Source organism: Mustela nivalis (genome assembly GCF_964662115.1).
Source record: "Mustela nivalis genome assembly, chromosome: 15".
Classification (NCBI taxonomy): domain Eukaryota; kingdom Metazoa; phylum Chordata; class Mammalia; order Carnivora; family Mustelidae; genus Mustela; species Mustela nivalis.
The window spans coordinates 78,649,720-78,674,479 of record NC_139034.1 but is presented as its reverse complement, the minus strand read 5'-3'; the positions used below and the strand labels follow the sequence as shown (position 1 = coordinate 78,674,479).

The 24,760-nt window shown below is 37.5% G+C and overlaps 1 protein-coding gene and 1 long non-coding RNA gene across 3 annotated transcripts in view; both read right to left on the bottom strand.

Annotated features, from left to right (window-relative positions):
• PCCA (propionyl-CoA carboxylase subunit alpha) overlaps positions 1–24,760 on the bottom strand; it is a 403,241-nt gene that overhangs the window by 238,971 nt on the left and 139,510 nt on the right. For both annotated transcript variants that reach the window (XM_082700821.1, XM_082700820.1), the window contains exons 9-11: positions 9,793–9,871; positions 5,364–5,466; positions 204–298 (exon numbers count right to left, since the gene is read on the bottom strand). In XM_082700821.1, the coding sequence (XP_082556947.1) occupies positions 204–298; positions 5,364–5,466; positions 9,793–9,871 (277 nt within the window). The remainder of the gene's footprint in view (positions 1–203; positions 299–5,363; positions 5,467–9,792; positions 9,872–24,760) is intronic.
• On the bottom strand, positions 9,948–21,881 carry LOC309848822. Its single transcript, XR_014303317.1, has 2 exons — positions 21,841–21,881; positions 9,948–10,510 (listed from the first exon to the last, which is right to left on the bottom strand). It is a non-coding gene; the product is annotated as an uncharacterized lncRNA (long non-coding RNA).

Here is a 24,760-nt window from a genome sequence, read left to right as displayed (position 1 = left end):
AGTAGTCTCTCACTTGCACTTCAGTCATGCACTGAAGGACTGAGGAAGACCGAGTGACAAATTCTTGATTATAAAAATACTAATAGACTCTACCAAGACAATCCCACTGAATCGCTACTGAAGCAGTTTCAGCCAATAAAATGGGAAAGAAGTACACTAAACAAAACACTCGATTCTGAACGGTCATTAGGGAAAACACTTACCTTGGTGCTTCCTCCACCACTTTCTGATTTCTTCGCTGAATTGAGCACTCCCTTTCGTTGAGCCACAGCGCATTCCCGTGTTTGTCACCTAAAACCTGGCAGAGCAATACCGTTTGAACACCTGCACACTGCCAAAAAGTTGCAATTTCATTTTTAAGTCTAAAAGGTGGTTGCATGAAGTACTGCCTAAAAAACACTTTAACACTAAAAAATACTTTAACACTAAATTTATTCTACTTCTTTTCACCCTAGTTGACAAGGAACCAAAACCAGACTGTGTACAAGAAATAAAGCCATGATGACCAAGAATTCTCAGAAATATTTCTAACTATACAATATTAGATTCATATATAGAATTACATTTGTTTTCTCCTAAAGTCCCTAAAGTCCACTTAGTCTCCTAATTCTTTTTTAAAAATCTTGTCTTGGGGTCATCTGGGTGGCTCAGCTGGTTAAGCAACCAACTTGATTTTGGCTTGGGTCAAGATCCCAGAGTTGTAAGACTGTCCCCAGTGGCTGTGGAACCTGCATAAGACTCTCTCTCTCCCACTGCCCCATTCCTTGAGCTCTCTCTCTCTTACGAAAAGAAAAAAAAAATGTTATTTCCTAAGCATTCAATGAAAATAGTATTCTTAAAGATTCACTTATGAATCTTTAAAAAGATATTTAAAGGAGGTGGAGAGTGAGGAGGAGAGAGAAACCTCAAGGCGACTCCCCAGTGAGCATGGAGCCTGACCCAGAAGTTGAACCCAGGACCCTGAGATCATGAGCAGAAATCAAGAGTCAGCTGCATGGGGCCCCTGGGAGCTCAGTCAGTTAAACATCTGACTTGGGCTCAGGTCATGATCTTAGAACCCTGGGACTGAGTCCTCCCGCCAACCCCGACACAGGTTCCCTGCCCAGCGGAGAGTCTGCTTATCACTCTCCCTCTGCCCCTCCCCCTGCTCATTCTCTCTCATAAATTTTTAAAAATCATAGTAAATAAGTAATTGGCTACTTAACCAACTGAGCCACCTAAGCATCCCTGAACAAAAATAATTTGACAGTGATTTATTCCACTAAACAAACAGACTGAGTGACTAGACGATATAAAGAGTACCTGTAAGGGAAGTTAATACTTAAATCCCTCATTGGTTTTGTTTTGTTTTTAAGATTTTATTTTTTAAGTAATCTCTATACCCAGGGTGGGCTTAAACTCACAACCTGAAGACCAAGAGTCATGCTCCACTGACTGAGCCAGTAAGACAGTCCCCCATCGTGAGTTTTGTTCTGTTTTCTTTTACTTTTAATATAGCTTTTTACAGTGTGCAGGTCCTCAATGTGGAAAAATCTCCCAAATACACTGCTTACTGGAAAAAGCTTCATGATAACAGGGTGTCCACAAAATGCAAGCCATTTAGTATCCCTGGATCTAACCCACAAAATGCCAGGAGAGCCCAGGTGCAGAAACACGGGCTAAACCACACAGAGTAGTGCCACTGCCACCACCAGTGCAGTCTTAGCATAAGAAAGGACACAGCATGTGAAAAATAGATTAAAAAAAAGCAGGATATAGCAGTGCCTGCTTCTAGGGACAGAGACCAGGGGACTTGGAACACGGGTGAAAAGAATGCTCACTTTTCATTGTATGTACTTTATTATGAGCACAAATTCCCTCAGATATAATTAAATACATGCAAATTGAGGAAAATAATTTAATAAAAACTTCCAAGCATAGACCAGGTATGGCAAACACCTATGTTACCGATTTAAGTTACCAGGAGACACTTTCACGTATGTTTAAAATTATCACCTAGATAATATAGGATAGCTAATGAAAATAAACTAAAAGCTGATGTAGATCTATAACTACTTAACACAATCTGACAAATGCTTATCAAGTATTAATAATGTGAAAGACAATGGCCTGGTTGCTGGGAACAACAAATGAATGAGACCTACTGACTGCCTTCCACTGCCTTCTTGGTCTATTCAAAAAGTCAGACAATTCAAGATAAAAATCAATGGGACAGGTGGGGAATACAGAAAGGGGGAAAATTAATTCTGCTTGTACAATCGTAAAGAAAGGGCAGCCCAAGTATCTCTCCTTAGTTACAGACTTAAATAAATACCCAAGAGTCTACTCATCACCTACACTTTTATATCTCTATTTATTCAGTAAAGTTGCAAAATACAAAATTAATATACAGAAATCAGTTGCATTTCAAAACAATAATGAAGTAGCAAAAAGAGATATTAAGAAGACAATTCCATTTACAATTACACTAAGAAGAATAAAATACCACGGAACAAAATTAACCGAGGAGGTGAAAGACCCGCACTCAGGAAACTGTAAAACGCTGATAAAAGAGACTGAAGATGACACAAACAAATATACAGCTATTCCATGCTCGTGGACTGAAAGAATATTGTTAAATATATATAGTACTCTAAGCCATCTACAGATTTCATGCAATCTCTACCAAAATACCAACTGCATTCTCCACAGACCTAAAACTAATAATCTTTAAATCTGTATGAATCACAAACGACCACAAATAGCCAAGGCAATTTTAAGAGCAAAGCTGAAAGTATCACAATCCCAGATTTCAAGATATACTACAAAGCTACAGTAATCAAAACAGTATGGTATGGTCACAAGAACAGACGCATACATCAACAGAAGAGAGTACCAAGAAATATGACAAAGGAGACAAGATTATACAATGGGGAAAAGAAAGTCTCTTCGGTTAATGGCGTTGGAAAAACTGGACAGTTCCATGTAAAAGAACAGAACTGGACCACTTTCTAACGGCATACACAAAAATAAACTCCAAATGAATTCAAGACTTAAATGTGAGGCCAGAAACCATACAAATCCTAGAAGAGAACACATAGGCAGTAATTCCCCTGACATCAACCACAGCAACATTTTTCTAGATATGTCCCCTAAAGCAAGGGAAACAAAAGCAAAAATAAACTACTGGGACTACTCCAAAATAAAAACCTTTTGCACAGCAAAGGAAACCACCAACAAGAAAAAAGGTAACCTACTGAATGGGAGGAGATGTTGCAAATTATCTGTTTAATAATAAGGGTTAATATCCAAAACATAAAGGAGAGGGGCACCTGGCTGGCTCAGTCAGTGAAGCATGTTTCTTGATCTCAAGGTCATGAATTCCAGCCCCATGCTGGGTGGGAAGCATACTTTACACACACACACACACACACACACACACACACACAGCAATACAGTTTTTACCAGACCTAAACATAACATTACCATGTAATCCAATAATACTTCTCCTCAATAATACTTTTCAAATTTGGTGTTTAAATATGTGTACGTCCATAAAAAGACATAACAATGTATTCATAATATCAAAAAGCTGGAAACACCCTGATGATCCACCAACAGAAAAATGGGTAAATTGCAGGGTATTCAAACAATGAAATATCACCGAGCAATTTTTTTAGAGTTAACAGTAACAGACAGCCTCAAGGAAAAATCTCAAAGATATGATGTTGTCTAAAACAAGTCAGACATAACCAAAATACATTGTATGACTTCATCTATGTAAGTTTAAATACAGGCAGAAATACTCTGTAGTGTTAGAACAGGAGGTACTTTGGCGGCCAAGTAGAAGGACCGAATGGGAAATTGTATGAAGAAATCTTCTGATGTCACAGAAATGTGCTATATGCAGATCTGGATGGCTGCTGTACAGCTAGCTATACATGCGTGCATGAGAATTTACTGAGTTGTACTCTTAAGATTTGTGGACTTTACTGAAGAGATGTGATATCTCACTTCAGAATATCTAAAACAAAAAACCACCACCACCACCAAAAACCCCACTAACTTCAGAAATACACTACATTCAATGTTTTAAGACTACATGCTGATTAGATATATTTGCACATTTTTTCCCACTCTGGAAAACTGGAGGCCCTAGATGAAGATTTTCTACCCATAAAAAATATCTAGGGCACTTGGGTGGCTCAGTCAGTTAAGCATCAGCCATCAGCTCAGATCATTATCTCAGGGTCCTGGGATCAAGCCCCATATTGGGCTCCGGGGGAGGGGGGTGAGAGAGGTCAGTGCCTCCCTCTCCCTTTGCCCCCTGCCAGCTTGTGCTCTCTCTCCCTCACTCTCTCTCTCTCAAATAAATAAATAAAATCTTTAAAAAGGCTATGTAAGGGGCGCCTGGGTGACTCAGTGGATTAAAGCCTCTGCCTTTCACTCGGATCATGGTCCCGGGGTCCTGGGATCAAGCCCTGAGTCGGGCTCTCTGCTCAGCAGGGAGCCTGCTTCCCTTCCTCTCTCTGCCTGCCTCCCTGTCTGCCTGTGATCTCTGTCTGTCAAATAAAATGACATTTTTTTAAAAGGCTATGTATAATTATAATTAATTTTAAAAACCACAATGACAAAATTGAAGATTTTTATTATGCCTGTATTCTATACATAGAATATACATATATTCTATAAGTATATCTATAAATTCTCTATATAAGTAAAACAATACTTAAACTTCAGGATTTCAAATTTGGTGTTTACATTTAATCAATTTTAAATTCAATTCACAGCCATAAGGTTCTGAACAGAAGACATTCTTAACAGAAATGAAAACTTCAGGAGACCCTGTCTTCTTCCACGTGTTATTTCAGAAAACCATTTTTTGTCTTGTTAAAATCTACACCCCACACATGCTTTAGCAGTTAGATTAAAACCTTAATCTGAATAGAAAAAATTATCTACTCATCTCTATACTAGCAGCTCCTAAAAGAATGCCTGTCTCAGTGAGCCATGCAGACATCTAGTGAATCAAAATGATAGGAGTCCAGATCAAGCACTTAAAAAACAAAAAAAAGGAAGCAAGCCCTGTCATGGCCCAGTCTCAGAATGGGACTGCAGGATTCTCTCTAGATGCTAGGCTTTTAGCTTGGCCAGACAGCTTGGAACTGTTTCTTTGCAGGATTTCTGTATCACCCCTTACACTAACCAACATTCTGGCACCTTGATGAGAAGTATACCAGATTCCCAAGGGAAGTAATCAATTCATGTACATTTTCTATTCTGAAGTTATTAAAGCATATCAGAACAATTCACAATCATTCTAAATGAAATAAAGAAATGATTTTTTTAAAGTCATAATAGAAAGCATCTTAAGATGTACCAACCTGGATTTCTATATGACGAGGGTTATCGATAAATTTTTCTATTAGTAGTCTATCATCACCAAAACTAGAAGCAGCTTCTTGAGATGAAAATCTAAAGCCATCCCTAATTAAAAGAAAAGGGGGGGGGGGGTACAATCAAACTAACAAAGCAAATTCAGCCCTCAATATGAAAGAAAACAAAGCACTTAAATATTTATTTTGGTTTATGAACAAAGTAAAGAAAAATTCACTTAATGCACAAATAACTAAGTTGACTTTCATTGACCAACAACTCCTAAACTCACCAGCTTTGTGACCTGGAGTTAATGATTTAACTTCCCAGACCCTACATTATATAATGAAATAGGAATACCAATACTTAGTTCACCAACTGTTAAAAATTAGATTTTTTAATAAACCACACAAAATTCCATTTCCTCACCCCTAACATATTTAAATTCCACTAATAAAAAAATTTTTCAATGCATATTCATTTGACTCAAGAGTCAGAATACGTACACAAAAATGCAAAGGGCCAACTTGGCCAACGGCATGACTGGGGCAAAATTTTAAGGAAATACTCAGTGAGAATGAACATACAAGAGGAGGATCCTCAAGAACATTTTATGATAATTTTCATGATATTTTAAATATACACACATAAATGTAACAGCCCTCATATACCCATACACATCATTACAACTTTGTCTTTTGAAATTGTTCAAAATTAATCATTAAAAGATAAAAGTACAATTTTTGAAAATAAAAATATGGATATAATTATAGGTTTATCCATTTTCTTCCCAAACTATAAAAATTTAAATTGTTATAATTAAAAATATGCTCACCAAATTCATATACTATGAATTTGAATGAAATTCAAATGAAATGGGCTCGTTCACTATTAAAAATGCACACTTGCTTAACTAAAACTGAGTATATTATTGTCCACTCACTGATATATTCAGAATGTAGTTTAATTCTTTTTACATATCACTAAGTTTCTTAATCTTCAGATTAAATATCTATACTTAAATACAATATTAAAATTTATCCAACCTTTTAATTTGCAAACATTCCATCTGGCATTATTAGAAATATATGTGCTGCCGAAGCAAGCACTGGCATTATTAGAAATAAACACCACATTTGTTTTTGTGCTTAAAAAATACAACACAGCAAGTAAACAATGACCATAAGATATATTCAAAACATATTGCAACAATTCCCGTTTCTCAGAATTCTCAGGGAAAAGGTATCAAGTTTTCTTAGTCCTCTATTACTTCTTTGATTTAGGGGAATGGAGTTTTTAGATCTCTGGAGACTGCAAACCTCAAAGAAACTAACGCACAATGAATTATTGTTTCCAGTACCATATGACCAACTTTTTATTAGATGGGGTATGATGATTCACAAAGAAAAAACAAAGCTCATTACAGTTTGTCTCTGCTGTAATGACTAAGGGCTTTCATGTTGCATTTAAACCAAGAATGCTAGAGAAAATCACCCAAATAAATGATCACATTCAAAAGGATCACCAGGATATTTTGGAGCTCATGGAAAACTACTTTTTTAAAAACATTTGTTATGCTCAGTTACACACTGATTCAACAAGTTTTTTGCTCATCATGAAACCATGAGCCCGCGGCATATTTAGGTGGTGGGAATACAAAAATAAAGCAGAAACTGCTCTCAAAGGACGCAAAGGCTAGCAGGGGTATTCCAAAATGTAAACGTGGTCAATTTTCCATTGCGCCTTAGTTCACTGAAATGCGGATAGGGAAAAGAAAGCCAGAGGTTAAAATGAAGACATGAGTCTACCAACAACCTTCCTGATTCTCACCCTAATTTAATACACAATAACAAATACTGTTTAAAAAAAATAAAAATAAACTAAGTCTTTGAGATGTTCTTGATTCCAAGATAAGCCATAGATGCTGCTTTCCTGAAAACACGTACAAGAGATGTTCCAAGAGGGACACACTCCTCAGAACAAAATAATAAAGCAGTTACTGGCTACAAACAAGGCTTTCCTTCCAAAGAAGGCTAAAATTTTTGTGGATCATGCAAAAAAAATCCCCCCCACCAAGAAATGAGAAAGGAAGGAGTATATACAACGTGGCACGTTAACAACTGGTGACTCTATATTCTCTCAACTTTTCCAAAGTAACGGGGGATATAGAGTGACTTTTATCAAATTGAGAACAATATTTTAGACAGAAAATTTACTCCCTAAAAGATGCCCACTGCATAAGTAAACACAGTGATTTCTGAAAATACCAAATGCTACATTAAAATTCATTGGTTAACAGCAGCACGGCAAATCTCAATGCCAAGAAACTGAAGAGTTATCTTCACCATAAAACATGTTGCTAACAGTAAGCCGTAGAGAAATGAGGAAGAAACCCAAGATCCCAAGAAGAATAATGAAAAATAAGTGCTAAGCTTAATTGCTATGTAAGTGCCATACAAAAAGGGCCATACAAGAAGGAAAAAGTTACGGTTTGTAAAATACACACCTATAAAACCATTAAGTTGTGTTTAATATCCTTACTACAGCATTCTTCCCTACCCAGAAGTTAAAGTAAACAGATCGTTTTTTCCAAAGATGGCCACAGCATTATCTCCCATTCCGTGTGTTTACTCTATAGAACACTTTTGCCTAATCATGCAGCACAGGAAGTTCTCAAAGTAAGGCTTACAGTACAAAAAAAAGAAAATGTATAGGACTGCACAGAAAACAAATTATATTGAAATACAGGATTGAAATTATTTTCTAAAAACAAATTTGGTATATAATATATGGATGGGGTTCTTTACTCATGATAAGCTCCAACAACAAATCTGATAATCGCTGTTACTTAGAGATATATTAGCACATTACAGTTGCTGAAGGTATGTGATTTCCAAAGCGGTAGAAATTTCCAAAAAGATACTACTACTCTTGCAGTTCATTGCCTACATTGAAGGAAACACTAAATCCCAGTTAGAGGCAAGTGAAAGAAATAGGTCCTTTTTTCTCTCTTCCAGATGTATAAAACCCCTCTGAATTTTATGGGACTAGGAACTCAAAGGTTAAGAACTCGTGATCTAGTGTATAAACTTCACAGAGCAAAGACTTACTTTGTTTATCGTTCACTGCTGTATTTAGGAGCAGTACTAAAAAACAGTGACTTCCACACAGCTTCTCAACAAGTATCGTCAGTCCATGCAACAAGTGAATTCATGCAGTCCGTCTCTGCTACACTGTCAGTAAGAGTAAGGCTGGGGTTTAAAGAGTAGTACATCCTCTCTCGCCACCCCACAACACAACCGATTACTTTCTCTGGTGCTCAACCAAAGAAACAACGGTGTTCTGAGACAATTTTCTAGCAGAGATAAAACCATCTGTGCAAGTCTGCAACCTGGTGTCCTCCCAAGATATTTTAAAGGGTAATGTATTGCCTCAAGGACATTTTTACCTTATTCACTTGAGAACCTAATTTCTGAACTAGGTTTGTACTGGACAACTTTTGCACCAACTGCTCTGGACCTCTGTCTTTGAGAGACTGGGGGAGTGGGGAGGAAAGGAAAAGCAAGGGAAAGGGAGAAAGGAGAACCATCTGGAAGACCACAATACCTCTGGGTAGGGAAAGAGCACTGAAAGGCAACATAACATGATAATTAAGTCATTTTTTGTCTCCTCCGACCCTTCCCCCCCGCCAAAAAAAAAAAAAAAGACAAAAAACTCTTCTGCCAAATGTGAAAATAAAAACACAAACCTAAAGAGAATCCCCTAAAACCTGTTTGTACTAGGCAGTTTTTCAAAAAATGATTTTCTAATCATGTAAACAATGCACTGGGCTTTTTAAACTGCTTTTAAAAAGTTACTTTTGTTTCTGAAACTAGTGTGCTAAAAGAAAGTGGTCTACCTTTACAACAGAGTGCACTGTATATAAAGGACATTTAGTAGTTTCAAATTCAAATTTAAATTCAAATATATTCCACAGTCAAAAATTATCAAAGTAGTTTGCTATTTTTATAGACAAGCAATGGAAAGTAAGTGTGTACTGAGTAACACATAAACAAATGAAATCATGACTGCCTTTTAAATGTGATTGCTTCAAATCTCTGTCCACATTCAGAATATACAGCATCAAACGTTAGTGGGTTTTGTCTAGAAAATAGAATCATGACCATAATTTTTTAAAATATACTGTAAAAACAAAAAGACAATCCTTTGTTAATACTTAAGGAAGTAAAAAAACCTTTCCATAACAGAATAATCATCAACAAAATATGAACAAGGAAGTTTTCAGCATAATTTCTATTTTTTTCCACCTAGAAGAGTAAAAATGAGATGGTTACTGTAATTATCCCATTACACATTTGGTATCTGTTTACTTGTCAGTTTAATAAAACTCTAGTAACTGCAATTTTCATCAAAAGTATATTTTGGACAGCACCTCACCTGGTCTCTTCATCATCCCAGGCGATTCGCATGCCTTTCCCACCACCACCTGCTGAGGCCTTGATCATGACAGGGTAGCCTAACAGCAGGGAAGAATTAGACAGAAGTTCAGACTTTGATCATCTGGATGCATGAACATGACAACTGACCACATGTTCAATAACGCAGAAGACAATAACTAATTTATTTAAAAGTTCCTTTTTAGAGTCAGGAAAATAGCACCAGTGTAATAATCTCACATATATTTTAAAAACCAAGAGTGTCATCATTCCAAAAGAAAAGGACTGTTTGTATCAAATAAATACAACATTTTTCCCAGTAATGAAATAAAAAGCTAAGGAAACATAAATAAGTTGACAATAGATTCCAAAAACAGAAGTAGATACAGTATTAGTTAAACAAAGATAAGAAACAACTTTTAAATAATATCAAGCATATACATACACATACAATATTCCCCCAAAAGTGTTGCCTGCATACACAACAAATTAAATTCCCTTTTCCAAAAGTAATGGTTTACAGTATTTGAGGCATTTTTATCTGAAAAGTCACAGAGAACCCCTACAGTTTTTATCAGCAAGAACTGACACAATGATGTGGGGGGAAATCAAGTCACACAGTTATTGTACTATGGGCGGAAACAGAAGTTCCAGGACTCGCTGTTCCGGGTGAAGAGGCCACTGCACCATTTCCACTCATCCGACAGGGAATGTGTACACTAGCAAGTAAGATGAAAACACACAGTAAGGCCTGAACAAATTATCTCCAGCTAACGTTTTAAACAACAAAATTAAATCATAAAATTATTAAGAACTATTTAGATTATTATAAGGCAAAAATTTTGACAGCTTGAGTCACCTGCATCAATTTATCAAGAAAGGCTATAAAAAAATCTCTTTGCTTAGAGGTTTTCCAAAAACAAGGTGGATACATTCACATCCGAGACACTTGTTGATCTTTTCTGAAGAAAAAGATCAGTGAGTGCTTAAAAGACTCTTCCCAGCCTGTGATGCTCAAACAGCACTACACTCTAACTACAGGATCCTAGAGGAAAAGGAAGAGAGAGCCAAGTGTCATAGACCTTTAACCCCAACCCATAAATACCACTCTTAACTTCAGCTGAGTTAGGATGGCACTTGCTGTCTGTTTCATAATTAATTCACTTTTAAAAATTCTGACATTGCTTTTGTTTACGTGGGACAGCATTTTAAAAGCAATGCTAAGTGCAGTGAGAAGAAAGACTAATATACTTTTTTCACATTGCTAGTCTAAGAATCTAGAAGGAAAAAGGGGGAAGTACCCAATAATTCTATCCTTGGAAATTCACAAGAGAAAGGTGTCAAAGGAAGGTAACAGAGGAGAGATTAAGGCAAGCATATGACAGCAAACGCCGTTAACATGAAGCTATGAAGGATGAGTGGGATTTGAACATTTTAGTCAGGAATAGCAGGAACTGGTTTTAAAAAATGATTAAAATAATCCAGCTGGAGAGCATCCATGGGATGGCAGAAGAAAAAGAATTAAAATATAAATTAGAGAAAAAAGGTGCTTGTCCCTCTCGTACATCCAAGATCCTGCAGGAGAGTGAGAAGAAGGGAACGTCTCCTTCCATGCTGTAGCCTCACCATGAACGTCACATAAAGGAATCAGACTGAACTCATTAAAGAAGAATTAGCCTGTTCTGGAGCAGTGAAGAAATAATATCTAACAATGAGAAACTGCCATGCCTGAGAAAACGTTTTCACAAAAAATTTAAACAAATGGATCCATATGCCCCCCCCCAAAAAAAGTTAGATCAATTCAAATTCCAAAACTATTTATCCATATAAGCAGGAAACAGGAAACCACAAGAGGTAAGATATCTACATCGCTTATCTCTGTTTTCAGTTCCCTCTGAGAATTAGGAAATTTAGAGTTACTCTGATTCCAGTATTAATCTCGTCTTGGTTATTTACTATGGGCCTGGGCTATACAGTGATTTGTGAGATTTGAGATAAGACTGGGTGAAATTGTCCTTGGTCACAAGAAACTAGACAGAGAAACAAAACACGAAAAGTAATTTGTCATTGGGAAACTATTATATGTTCAGAAAAAGAGAGATGTTGATAGGCACCAGGGCAGTGTGTGATAAGGCAATTACAAAATGGTCCCCCATCAGGAGGCAATGTAGCATCAGACCTGTGAATACATGCAACCCGGAAAGGCAGGATTCCCTGACAGAACAGGCCAAATGTAACACAGCTGGGAGCGAGGAAGAAACTGACATAAGCTAGTGACATTATACTCACCAACTCAATGTAATTTCTAAACTGTAATTGGGAATAATATAAAGCTAAGATTTTCTACTCAACTTCTTATGCCAAGTCAGTCATTAAATTTCAGATAGAACGTATTTTTATGTTGCCACCCTGCCATGGAGAAACCAGACCTCGCCATTTGAAGAGAGGGGAAAGAATATTCCACACAGATGATGTTAAATCCTATCAAAAAGCCCAGTCTCTCATCCCTACTTTCCTATTTCCTATTGCGTCTCTGCAACTCTAACTGGGATAAGTTATGCGGTGCCACGAACTGGAAGGAAAAGGTAAAAAAAGATTCAGCCGAAAGTTGACATTCCTGGAAAAATCCGAAAAAATCAATTTGTTGTCGATCACCATTCCTTCACTTTACTTGGTCTAGACACAAAATTTCCACCAGTGTTCTGTCCCAATTTATTATCTGCCGAGTACTTACTCCTGCGTTCAGCTTTGGTCCACCATGCAGATCTTTAATTTATGTTCTTCAGTTGTCATAGGTTTGAAACAGAACCACCTTCCTTACAACAAACAGAACAGAATTCTCAAGTTTTTTAAAAGGAGAAAAATCTCTTGGTATGAAAAGATCGCTTTAAAAAAAGACACCTCAGGTCCTAGTGGTATTGGCAAGTTCTTCCTCACGCTTCTCACCCTCTCCCCGGACGCCTACTCCCGCTACTCGCGCTACCGGACCTTCACCGCCCGGACCACCCAGAGATTCACCCAACTCCGATATGCAGTCTGCAGTCTTTATTTCCCTTCCACCTACTGCTTCCAAAAAGAAATGGACTAAATACTACATGAGAAAAAAATTAAGTATTTAAGAAAATACAGAAACTTGAGTTACCAAAGCACTATTCCTAACGTTTCTGTCCTCAGACCTCGAAGACAGCTCTGGTCTCCCGCCCCCCCAGGGATCAGCAGGTTTACTTTCCACCATAAAGCAGCAATTTTCTTTGTCACTTTCCACCACATTTTCGTTCATCAACTCAAAAATATACACTCAGTAAACACTTCATGTGCCAAGCACGGATGTGGCTCTGGGGAATATAAAATGAACAATTCCGAAAGTTCTGTGCTCTCATGGCCCTTACCATCTAGCGGAGAAAGATGCGTGAGTACGCATGTGCCTGAACGTGCATACGGTACACGTGTGTGCAGTAATACACATACTTCATGGAAGATGGGGACAGTGACAACAACAGAAGGAAGTGACTGGGGGTAATCAGGGTTACTTCTTGAAGGCTTCTCTGTAAGACCCGGAAGCTCAAAGTGAGGCCTGACAGAGCTGAAGCCAGCCCTCTGACGACCAGTGAGGAAGGAACACTCCTGACGGAAGGAATGAGCTGGAAAGTTACTAAGGAGAGGGCAGCAACCTAATGTTGGATTTCTGAAGCTCACTCTGGCTACTCTGCAAGGCCTGAACTGTAGAAGGGCAAGGGTGGGCACAGGGAGACTGAGTAGGAAGCTTCTGCCATGTTCCAAGGGAAAGCCAGCTGCAACCCCCACTCGGCTCAAAGACAAACAAAGGCTGATTGGTTCTGAGGTAGAGTCAGCATGACTTGTTGACAGTTCAGATGTTTGGCTATAGATGATAAGGAAAGGAAGAGTCTAGAGGCTTCAGCACTCTCTCATTTTGTTATGGAATACAGGTCCGAAAGATCAATTTTTTTAGACCAACTAATAGCACCATGTTGCCCCACGCAAGACACAATACGTAACCTCCCTGCTTCAAGCAAAATCTGTCCCTATACATGGCAGCATAATCTGGTAACACAAAGCTGATAAACGAAATGACACCTTAATGACGCAACAGTCATAAAGAATTTTATGTAGTTTTTCACCTAGGGTTTCTTGAATTAAGATTTCTCAGAACTTAATGACTGACAGAGACAAATAGTTTAAAAAAAAAAATGAAGTATTTCACCTTTCCTATTCCTAATTTGGTGATGCAAATCAGAAATTTTCACAAAGTATAAAAATTTTTGGTCTTTTTTTTTAAAGATTTACATGCAAGTGCAGGGGGAGAGGCCAAGGGAGAGGGAGAGAGACAATCTCCAGCAGACTCCCCACTGAACAAGGAGTCTGAAACATGGCTAGATCCCAGGACCCTGAGATCATGACCTGAGCAGAAATCAAAAGTCACATGCTCAGCTGACTGAGCCACCCAGGTGCCTCTTGCCTTCTTTTAAAAGCAGCTGGAAGGGTGCCTGGGTGGCTCAGTCGGTCAAGCAACTGGCTTTGGCTCAGGTCATGCTACTGAAGTTCCAGGATTGAGCCCCACCCACATCAGTCGCCCAGCTCCGCAGGGAGTCTGCTTCTCCCTCTGACCCTCTCCCCTCTCGTGTGCTCTCTTTCTCTCTCAAATAAATAAATAAAACCTTTAAAAAAAAAAAACAAAAATAAATAAAATAAAAACAGCTGGAAAACACTTAAAACTGTAAGGCCTTTATTTCCCAAAAGAAAGGTTACAAGTTAAAAGAAAACAAAAGCTATTTTAGAGAGTAGGACAGTCCTCCAGATGGACAGAACAGGATCTGGTAATAGAACCTCAGAAGAGAGAACAAAAGAACCTGGGGTAAGAGGGAGACGGTTCCTGAGACAGAAGGAAGGAAATCGCCAGATAAAAGCTGTACATTATAGTTACAGGGAAATCAAGTATGACACATTGCATTTGTTAGATTCCCTTTTTCTCCTTCAATGTAAAAGAGTCCACTTACGATTCTGGTTTGGAGTTTGTGTGTATGTGTGGGGGGAGGGGTTAGGTGGAAGGGGTGTCCTTCATGAAAGTGGTATTTTTGAAAATTCCTAGGTGACTACTGCAAGCAATATTCCACAATTTGAATTTAACTCATTGCTTCCTTGTTATCACATTCAGAATTAAAAATTAAAATATCACATAACTGATACTGTACCCTAATTCTTATGACACCAGAAAACAAAGAAAAAAGAAAAAAAAAGTCCATTAGTCTATTTCCTGATGACATTTGATTATTTGATTCAGATGGTGCCAATTAAATTTCCTCATGAAAAATATACCACTTTCTGTTTATAATTAGCAAACAATCTATAGATCGACACTTGGAAACTGAATATCCTATATTCTACTCAAAGGAAATAATAAACATGAGTAATTCTTGCTTTATATAATTTTTACACTTTTTGTAACAAAACGAGTTTTAAAAAATGATGACAACTTTTTGCCTCTCCTCACTGTTGTTTCTCTAGTGGTTAAGAGTTCCTGGAGAAGAGAACATAAAATGGTACTTACTAAGTAAATGAATTAATTTATAATTTCAGTAGCTGCAAATCATTTTATTTTTACTACTGTAATATATTTCACTGTACAAACAAACCAAAGCATTATCTGTTCTACTATGAAGAGATATTCAGATGCATACATACTCCCACGAATACCTCTGAATGTGTTGCCTGGAACCCTGTGTAAGAGTTCCTAGAGTATATGCCCAGGACTGTAACTGTTGGATAGGATGCAAGTTATAAAGTCTTTATGAAAAATATAATTTCCTCACTATTCTTTATCTCCATGACCACCACACTTATATAAACTACCATCACCTGCCTCTTCACAGGACACCTGCAGTAGCCTCCAAACACAGCTCCCTATCACTACAGCTGGTCACCTCAAACTATACTGCAGTCATTGGAATCCTCAAACACAAACACACACACACACACACACACACGTACGTACGTAAGATCACCTCTCTCTTATCTAAAACATTCATTGAGTTTACATTGTACCAAGAAAGCATAGATGTTTAAAGAAATAGGAATTACGAACTCAAGGACAGGAAGCATGGAAGGTACAGAGAGACGGCCTAACATATACTTGTTGAATCACAATACCAGGTAAGGCTATGTTTGCCTTAAACCAAGAAAGCTTTAAGAAAAAAAAAAAAAGAAAGAAAGAAAAAGAAAAAGGCTAAAACATATTATGAACATCAATTAACTGACCTATTAAACAAAATAAACCTTAACACCCTTTACTCAAAGATGACGAAACCCAAACACACAAGATAATATTCACAATGTTTACAATCCAATCAAAAATTAAGATACCCACGGGGATGCCTAGATGGTGCAGTTAAGCAACGACTCTTGGCTTCGGTTCAGGTTGTGATCTGAGGGTTGAGACAGGGAGCCCCACCTTGGGCTCCAGGGGGAGTCTGCTTAAGACTCTTTCCCTCTCCCCCTGACTTTCTTCTCCTACCCCCACATCTCACCCCCTGCGCTCGCTCGCTCGCTCTCTCTCAAATAAATAAATAAATAGATAGATAGATAGATAGATGGGAAGGGGGATGCCTGGCTGGCTCAGCGCACAGAGCATGTGATTCTTGACCTCAGGGTCATGAGTTTGGGCCTCACGTTGGGCTTAGCAACTACTTTAAAAAGAGAGAGAGAGAGACATGTCGAGAGGTCAAATATAATCCACCTCAGGAAGAAAACAGTCAATAGAAACAAACCCAGAAATGAAGAACCTTAAAAGACCTATTATAAATTACAGCTATTACAATCACTGTAAGTATGGGAAAGGATTTTAAAAAAAATTATCAACTATACTTCAAGGAAAAAAGAAATTATTTCTGGAGTGCCTGGGTGGTTCAATCAGATAAGTGGCTGACTCTTGATTTTGGCTCAGGTCATGACCTCAGGGTCCTGGGATCAAGCCCCATGGCACAATCCACACTCAGCAGGGACTTTGCTTCAGGATTCCCTCTCCCTCTCCCTTTGCCCATTCCCCTGCTATGTCTCTCTCTCTCCCAAATAAATAAATCTTTAAAAACTGTTCTAATAAACAGAAAATGATGATGGTGAGAGAAACAGAAAACATTAAAAAATTAACATTTGGATTCCTAGGTATAAAAATAACTGAAAGGAAAAAAACCCAACAATGTAGAAAAGAATTATACCATGACTAAGTGGGATTTATTCCCAGTATGCAAGGTTAGTTCAACATTCAAAAAGCAGTTAATATAATCCATCACATCAACAGGCTGAAGAAGAAAAAATATGACATGACCATATCAGCCAATGGAGAAAAAGCAATTTGACGAAATTCAACACCCACTGAGTTCAGCTAACTATGAATACAAGGAGAGTTCTTAAGCTTCATAAAGAACATCTACAAAAAGCCTACACCTAACCGTATACTTAATGGTGAGAACCTAGATGCTTTCCCCCAAGATGAGGAACAAGGTAAAGATGTCCCCTCTTACCACTCCTATTCAATGTCCTATACAAGTTCTATTTTATGCAATAAGACAAGAAACAGATAAACACATACGGAAGAAATAAAACTCTTCATTAGCAGGTAATATGATTTCTATAATGAAAACTTCAAAGAACTAACAACCACCACCACCAAAAATATCCAGAATTAATAAGTGGATTATAAAAAGGTTGCTGGATACAAGGTCAACATACAAAAGGTGACTGCATTCCTATATACCAACATGAGAACTTCAACATACAAAAGGTGACTGCATTCCTATATACCAACATGAGAACTTCAACTTTAAAACTGAAAACCAGGGCGCCTGGGTGGCTCAGTGGGTTAAGCCTCTGCCTTTGGCTCGGGTCATGGTCTCGGGTTCTAGGATTGAGCCCCGCATCGGGCTCTCTGCTCAACAGGGAGCCTGCTTTCCCCTCTCTTTCTCTCTGCCTGCTGCTCTGCTTACTTGTGATCTCTTTCTCTCTCTCTCTCTCTCTCTCTCTCTCTGTCAAATAAATAAATAAAATTTAAGGAAAAAAAACTTTTAAAAAAATTAAATTAAAAACCAGTATCATATACATGAGCACTCACCCACCCGCCCTTCCCCCCCAAAAAACTCAGGCATAAATCTAACAAAATATGTATGGTACCTATATGAAGAAAACTACAGAATTCAAATGAAATTAAGGAAGATCTAAATAAATGGAGAAATATCCATGTATAGGCTATGAATTCTCCTCAACCTGATCTACAGATGCAATACAATCCCAACTAAAACTCTCAGCAAGTTATTTTGTGGCTATCAACAAACTGATTTTAACATTTATAAAGAAAAGCAAAAGACCCAGAATAGTTATGTTAGAGGAGAGTGACAATTTCAAAAGGTTGGTATTACCCTACTCCAAGACTTACTATAAAGCTACAGTCAGCACGGTATTGGTAAAAGCACACACAAATTAATGGAATAAAATAAAGGGGCTAAAAACAGACGCACAAAAATACAGTCGACTGATCTCTGACAAAGGAGCAAAAGCAATCAACAGAGAAAGGATGGTCTCTTCAACAAATGGTGCTAGAACTGGGCATTCATACACAAAAAAGTGAATCTACACACAATCCTTAGAAGTTAACTCAGTAGACCTTAAACTCAAATATAGAAACAGGGAGAGTTCTAGAAGATAAATAGGAGAAAATTTAGATGACCTTGGGTTTGACAATTAGTTTTTAGATACAATACGAAAAGCACGACCCTTAAAAGGAAAACATTGATAATTGAGCTTTATTAAAATTATACATTTCTCTGTCAAATCAAAAACAAAAAACACTCAAAAGAATGTAGGCCCACTTCCTGCTGACCTCTCATCGGGATCTACTCGGTATTAGACTGTTGTAACAGCCTTTCCAAATCGACCAGACCTTGTCTCTGCCACACCCACTAATAACCTATGGCCAAAGTCATCTTTACGGAAATAGAAAGCACCCCATGCTTCTCTTAACTCTTTCAGTGGTTCCCCATTCCCAAAACTAAGTTCAAATTTGTTGCCTGGTCCAAGTCCCCTTCAAGACCTGACTGTCTGCTGAAGGGACAGGCTACGCTCCAGTCCTTCTGTATCTTGCACAATAAATGTGGATGGAACTGGAAAAAAAAAAAAAAAAAGAATGTAGGCCCAAGTAACAGAGTAGGAGAAAACTTTTGCAAACTACCTATCTGATAAAGAACTGTATCTAAAAGAGAGCTCTTAAAACTCAACAATAAAGAAACCCAATCAAAAAAAATCAGTAAAAGATTTGAAGAGACACTTCTATGGAGAAGATACAAGATGAGCATATGAAGAGATGCTCAACATCTTTGTCTTCAGGGGAATGCAAATCAAACCAAAATACTACTGTGCACTTATTAGAATGGCTAATATTCCAAAGCATTCACAATACCAAAGGCTATGGAGGGTGCAGAGCAACAGGAGAGCACCAGGACCGCTTACTCACCATGGGGGGGGGCGGGGAGAGGGGGTGCAGGGGGTATGCAAAATCGTCTTACCCAAGGCCCCAGCAGTCATATTCCTAGGTATTTACTGAACTGAGTTGAAAATTTATGTCCACACACAAAAATGTTTACAGCAACTTTATTAATGACTGCCAAGAGCCAGAAAGAACCAAGGTATCTTTCAAAAGGTGAGTGGAGAAACAATCTTGTATTCATCCCATGGAATATCATTCAACAATTTTTAAAAATGAGCTATCAAGCCACAAAAAGACATGAAGGAATTTTTTAAATGCATACAGCTACATGAAAAAAACCCTTGTGAAAAGGCTACGTACTATATGACTCCAACTATAGGACATTCTGGAAACGGCAAAGCATAGCGTGTAGGAAGCAGTGGGAGCCAAGGGTTCTCAGGGGGTAGTGAAAGGAGGGTTGAAAAGGTGAAGCACAGGGCAAACTAGTTCGTATGAAACTATAATGGTAGATACATGTCATTCTGCATTTGTCAAAACACACAACTATACAATACAAACAGGGAAACTCAATGGAAACTGTGGACTATAGTTAATAATGTATTAATGTCTGTTTATTAATTGTAACAAATGTGCCACACTAAAACCAAGGGTTAACACTGGGAAAGTTGCAGAGGGCTGGCTGGGGTGGCATACGAATGGAATTCATTTACTTAATGAACTATTTGGTAAATCTAGAAGGCACAAAAAATAATAGTAATTGAGTCTATTTATTAATCATTTAAAGGGGGACAAAAATTTGAAAAGATAGTTTACAAAAGATTAATGAATGTGACAGCATTAAGCACGTGAAAATATGCTCAACAGTATTTGGTATAAACTAAACACAATTTTAGGGGTGCCTGGGTGGCTCAGTGGGTTAAGCCCCTGCCTTCAGCTCAGGTCATGATCTCAGGTCCTGGGATCAAGCCCCGCATCAGGCTCTCTGCCTACTTGAGATCTCTCTCGATCTCTCTCTCTCTGTTAAATAAATAAAGAAAATCTTTTTAAAAACATTTTTAAAAAGGAAACACAATTTTAAATCGCAATGAAATAAAACTACACATCCATTAGAATGACTGAAACTAAAAAGACAGGCGATGTTCGGTGTTTTGAAGGAATAACTAGAACACTTACATTACAGTGGTAACATAAAGTGGGAAAAGGGACATTTTCAAACAGGACAGAAATGTTCTCTATCTTAACTGCGGTTACATTTACCAAAATTCACTAAACTATACACTTAAAATAGCTAGATTTCATTCTTTATAAAGTGTACATGAATAAAAATGGTTTACAAAGCAGACAGAAAGAACAGAGTGCCTACAAAGTAACAAAAATTAGAGCTATCCGTTCAAAAGCTACATAACATATACAAACATTCCAGCACTTGGCTGGAAGAGGACTACTATCAACCTAGATTTGCATATTCAGGAAACTATTTTTCAAGAAAGAATGAAAAATGGACAGTTCATGCAAACAAACACTGAGTTAACTAGCCATACTAACTTCTGAAGAGTAAATTCCAAGAAAAACAGAAAGAATCAGGGATGAAAGGAAAATGAGCAAAGATAATAGGCATTTGGGTAGAGCTAAATAAACAATGGATGATCAAACCATATAATGTCTCAGCAGTGAAGTAAACAAATAAGGAAATAAAATATAAAATAGCATATAAAGGGTAAACAGCATTCATGTATTTCTTTGGTAGGAGAATAAACTTTAGACTGAAATTTAAGATAAGTGAATGTTTTATAAAGTTTAATAGGAGAATGAAGGACACCTGAAGAAATATCTCCAAAGCTGACATTTCTATAGTAAACACTAAAAGAATGGAAACAAGAGTATAAAATTATCACCACGGTGGAGAGGAGTGGAGGGGAAAATGGAAAAATAAAAACAGAACAAGAAAAAAATTTTACATCATCATTATAATCAAAAAGAAATCAAGAAAGGAGAGAAAACAGAATCCAGAAGAGGAACAAAAATAAAAAGCAGACAATATAAATAAATCAAAATACGGTAGTAAATACAATAAATGTACATGAACTACACTCACTGATTAAGAGACACTGCCACTCTGAATAGAAACAGAACAAAATGCTAGTCCAAACACCTACAAGAGATCCACCTAAAATAATGGTTCACTGGTTGACTGAAAGCTACAGGAACATACAAGGAAAAGACCAAAATAAGCTGGTTTAAACATATTATCATATTATCATATTAAAAGCCAAACTTCACTACATTTTGATTAAAAGTAAAAATAGCCAAAAAGACACCTGTTACACTGTTACATTACCTATTAACTTATCTTAAGAATATACAGAGGCAAAACCTAAGAAGCAAGGAAGAATTGGGAAATCTACTCTCCCAAAAACTGATCAAATGGTCGAAAAGTCAGAAGATTTAAACATCCTAATAGGTAGTTCTGACCTATTGGTTGTTTATAAAATATAGCATACAATAATTTGAGACTATAAATTCTTTTCAGATATACATGTAAGATGTAAAGTAACTTACTCATTGGCCATAAAATAATTCTCACCAAATCAGAAAGATTCTAAATAAAAAAGAAAATATTCACTGATCAGAAAACAATTTAGAAATTAATAAAAAGCAGAAAATTTTCAATTATTTTAAAATACATTCCTAGGAAATACAAGTCAAAAATCTTAAGAGAAATCTGGGGTCCCTGGCTGGCTCAATGGTAGAGCATGAGACTCTTGACCTCAGGGTTGTAGGTTTGAGCCTCATATTTGGGGTAGGGATTATTTCAAAATAAAATCTGAAAAGGAAGAAAGGGAGAGGGAGCAAGGGAAATCTGAAAGCTCAGAAATTAGCAATCATGAAAAATACATATCAAAATTGTTAAGTAGGGATCTCTATTGAGAGCTCCACTTTAGGCCATTCCCCCAGCTGCTGAAAGTCTTGTTGGCAACTGACAGCGGACCGATCCTCAGCTTTCTGCCCAAAGTCTTGCCCCTTCTTAGGGGCAGCCCACAATCAGTGGTAAACGGACATGGGTATACAAAGGCTCAATCCCATGGCCCCAATTTCCAACAACCATGAAAGACCAGAGCTCTCCGTAGGATTAGGCCTTTGTTGAATCTGCATCTCAACTCAATTCAACTTCTCCTTCAGTCCAGTTTCTTTCACTCCCTCACGCATGCTGGCCCCAACAAACTTCCAGAACCTGTTTCCAAAGGAATCCCACCTGTGACAGGAACACATTTGGAAGGCTATACAATGATTAGCTTAAACAGACAGAACAGCGAGAAATGGAGAGAAGCTGACGAATTCAAGATGTGGGGGGTGATGACCATCACGCACGAATAGTGAAACCATACACAGAAATCTAGCAGTGAGCACTGAATCATGGGAAAAGCTTCACTGCTGATCTCACAATTTAGCCCTCTCTGCTTCCTGCCTCTGTGATCCATGACACTGCAGATGGTAGAAATTCCATCAGCCTCATTCTCTGCATGAGGCTGGCAACAGAACAGAACTCCTTCCTACCCCACAACGTGACCGATGGGAAGCGAACACACAGGAAGAAGAAAATGTCTTTGTTGCTTAAGATCACAAGGAAAGAGCAATGCAAATGCGCAATCCTAGAACGCTCATGAACTAAGGACAACTGCACGGACTCAAATGGAAATTAGCATATTACTACAGTTTCCAAGGAAATACAATTCAGAATACACTAGGAAATGTGGTTGCCATACAACACTGGGCTACGTGGAAAAGTTCCTACTGCATACACAAAGAGGTAGTTTAAATTCAACCAATTTGGGGAAATAATTACCATCATCAATACATTACCCATGCTGTATATCTGTATATATTTGGTCATAATTTTCTACTGATCTTATTGTTGTCTTTTAATTACAAATTAGTTATAGTTAGTTTTAACATTATCAACTTAGTTTTGCTGTATACATTGGGTTCGCGCATTTCAGACTAAGGTGATACAGCCCGTGTGTGTTAATACTAACTGGGATCTACAATCATCCAGTAACTAGAAAGTAAACATGTTATTTACTGCGGTCCAGCTATGAATTATTCATATCTCTGCTACTACTACAGATATAGCATACATATAATCTCCAAAAAAGATACCAGAAGGGGATACTTATCAACACTATTTTTTCCACTGGAAAATGAAAAAGTGTGAGAAGGCACAGGATACTTCGCCCTTCCTAAGTTGGCCATCCACACACATAAACAAATAACCATATAAATATATTTAGCTTAAGAAAGAATGACCCAGTATTGTACACATAAAGATATAATCAAGACGTGTTATAAGCTGAAGTAAACCAATAAATAACATTAATTGTTTTGATTTGGCAAGGAAAAGCAATTATTCTTTTCAGAAAAACTGATCTTGTCTACCTGTTTCCCTCTACTCAGGCAAATAAAATTTAGATCCCTAACTCTGCTCCAGGAAACAGAAATCAGGCACATTTCAATGTATTGATAAATTAGAGTAAAAGGGGTTCACGGGAAGTTTCCCAACAAAACCCAAAGGCCCCATGTTTTCACATTATCGTCAAAACATTATGCAGAGCCTTTTGCAATAGAAGAGAAAAAAGAAAAGGAATGCAAGAAAGAACAATAAAACAAAAGATGATTAAGGACTGAGAAAAACAAAAAGGCAGGGGGAACTTGTAAAATCATGCTTAAACCCAGAACATTTATGCTGGAGTAATAAAAGAAAATATAAATAAGTACCCTAAGTGATGGGGGGCGGGGAAGGATACAGAACTCTCATCTCCCAGGGAGTATCAGCCTGACCTCAAATGACCACATTCTTTCATCAATGGGAAAATAGCAAAGGAAAAACCTCACTTATTAATGGATTTCACAAAGAATACTTTAACACTACTCTCTTCAAAACGACTTTTCTTCAGGCATTTCTTACTAAATCTCCTTAGCACATGAAACATATCTTTTACTGAGGACCAAACTGGAAAATATGTTAACACGATATGATATTGTAAAGAATATCTAAATTATAATATTTTTTCAAAGGCTTCTTCAATGTATCTTCAACCACACAACCATATACCACATGTGAAAAATTTCCTCAGCAGCATGAAACAGAGGAAATAAAAGATTTGGTGGCTTAGCCGAGTATTTCTATCCCTCTTAAGTGTGAACAATTTGTTCTTATTTATTTAAAAAAAAAAGAAAATGAGCAACTTTGTTACTGTAATGCCATGTCAAAAGGAAGGTGGGAAGACGGGGCAGAGGAAAACAGCCAAGGCAGAGAAGAAAGGAAGACCATAAGCCCCTACACACTCCTCAGAGACAGAGAGGCCAAAGCAGTCTGTAGACTAGTATTAAAAAGAAACAAGTGGAAGGGACCACCTGGCTGGCTCAGTCAGTAGAACATAAGACTCTTGATCTCGGGGCTTTAAGTTTGAGCGCCACATCG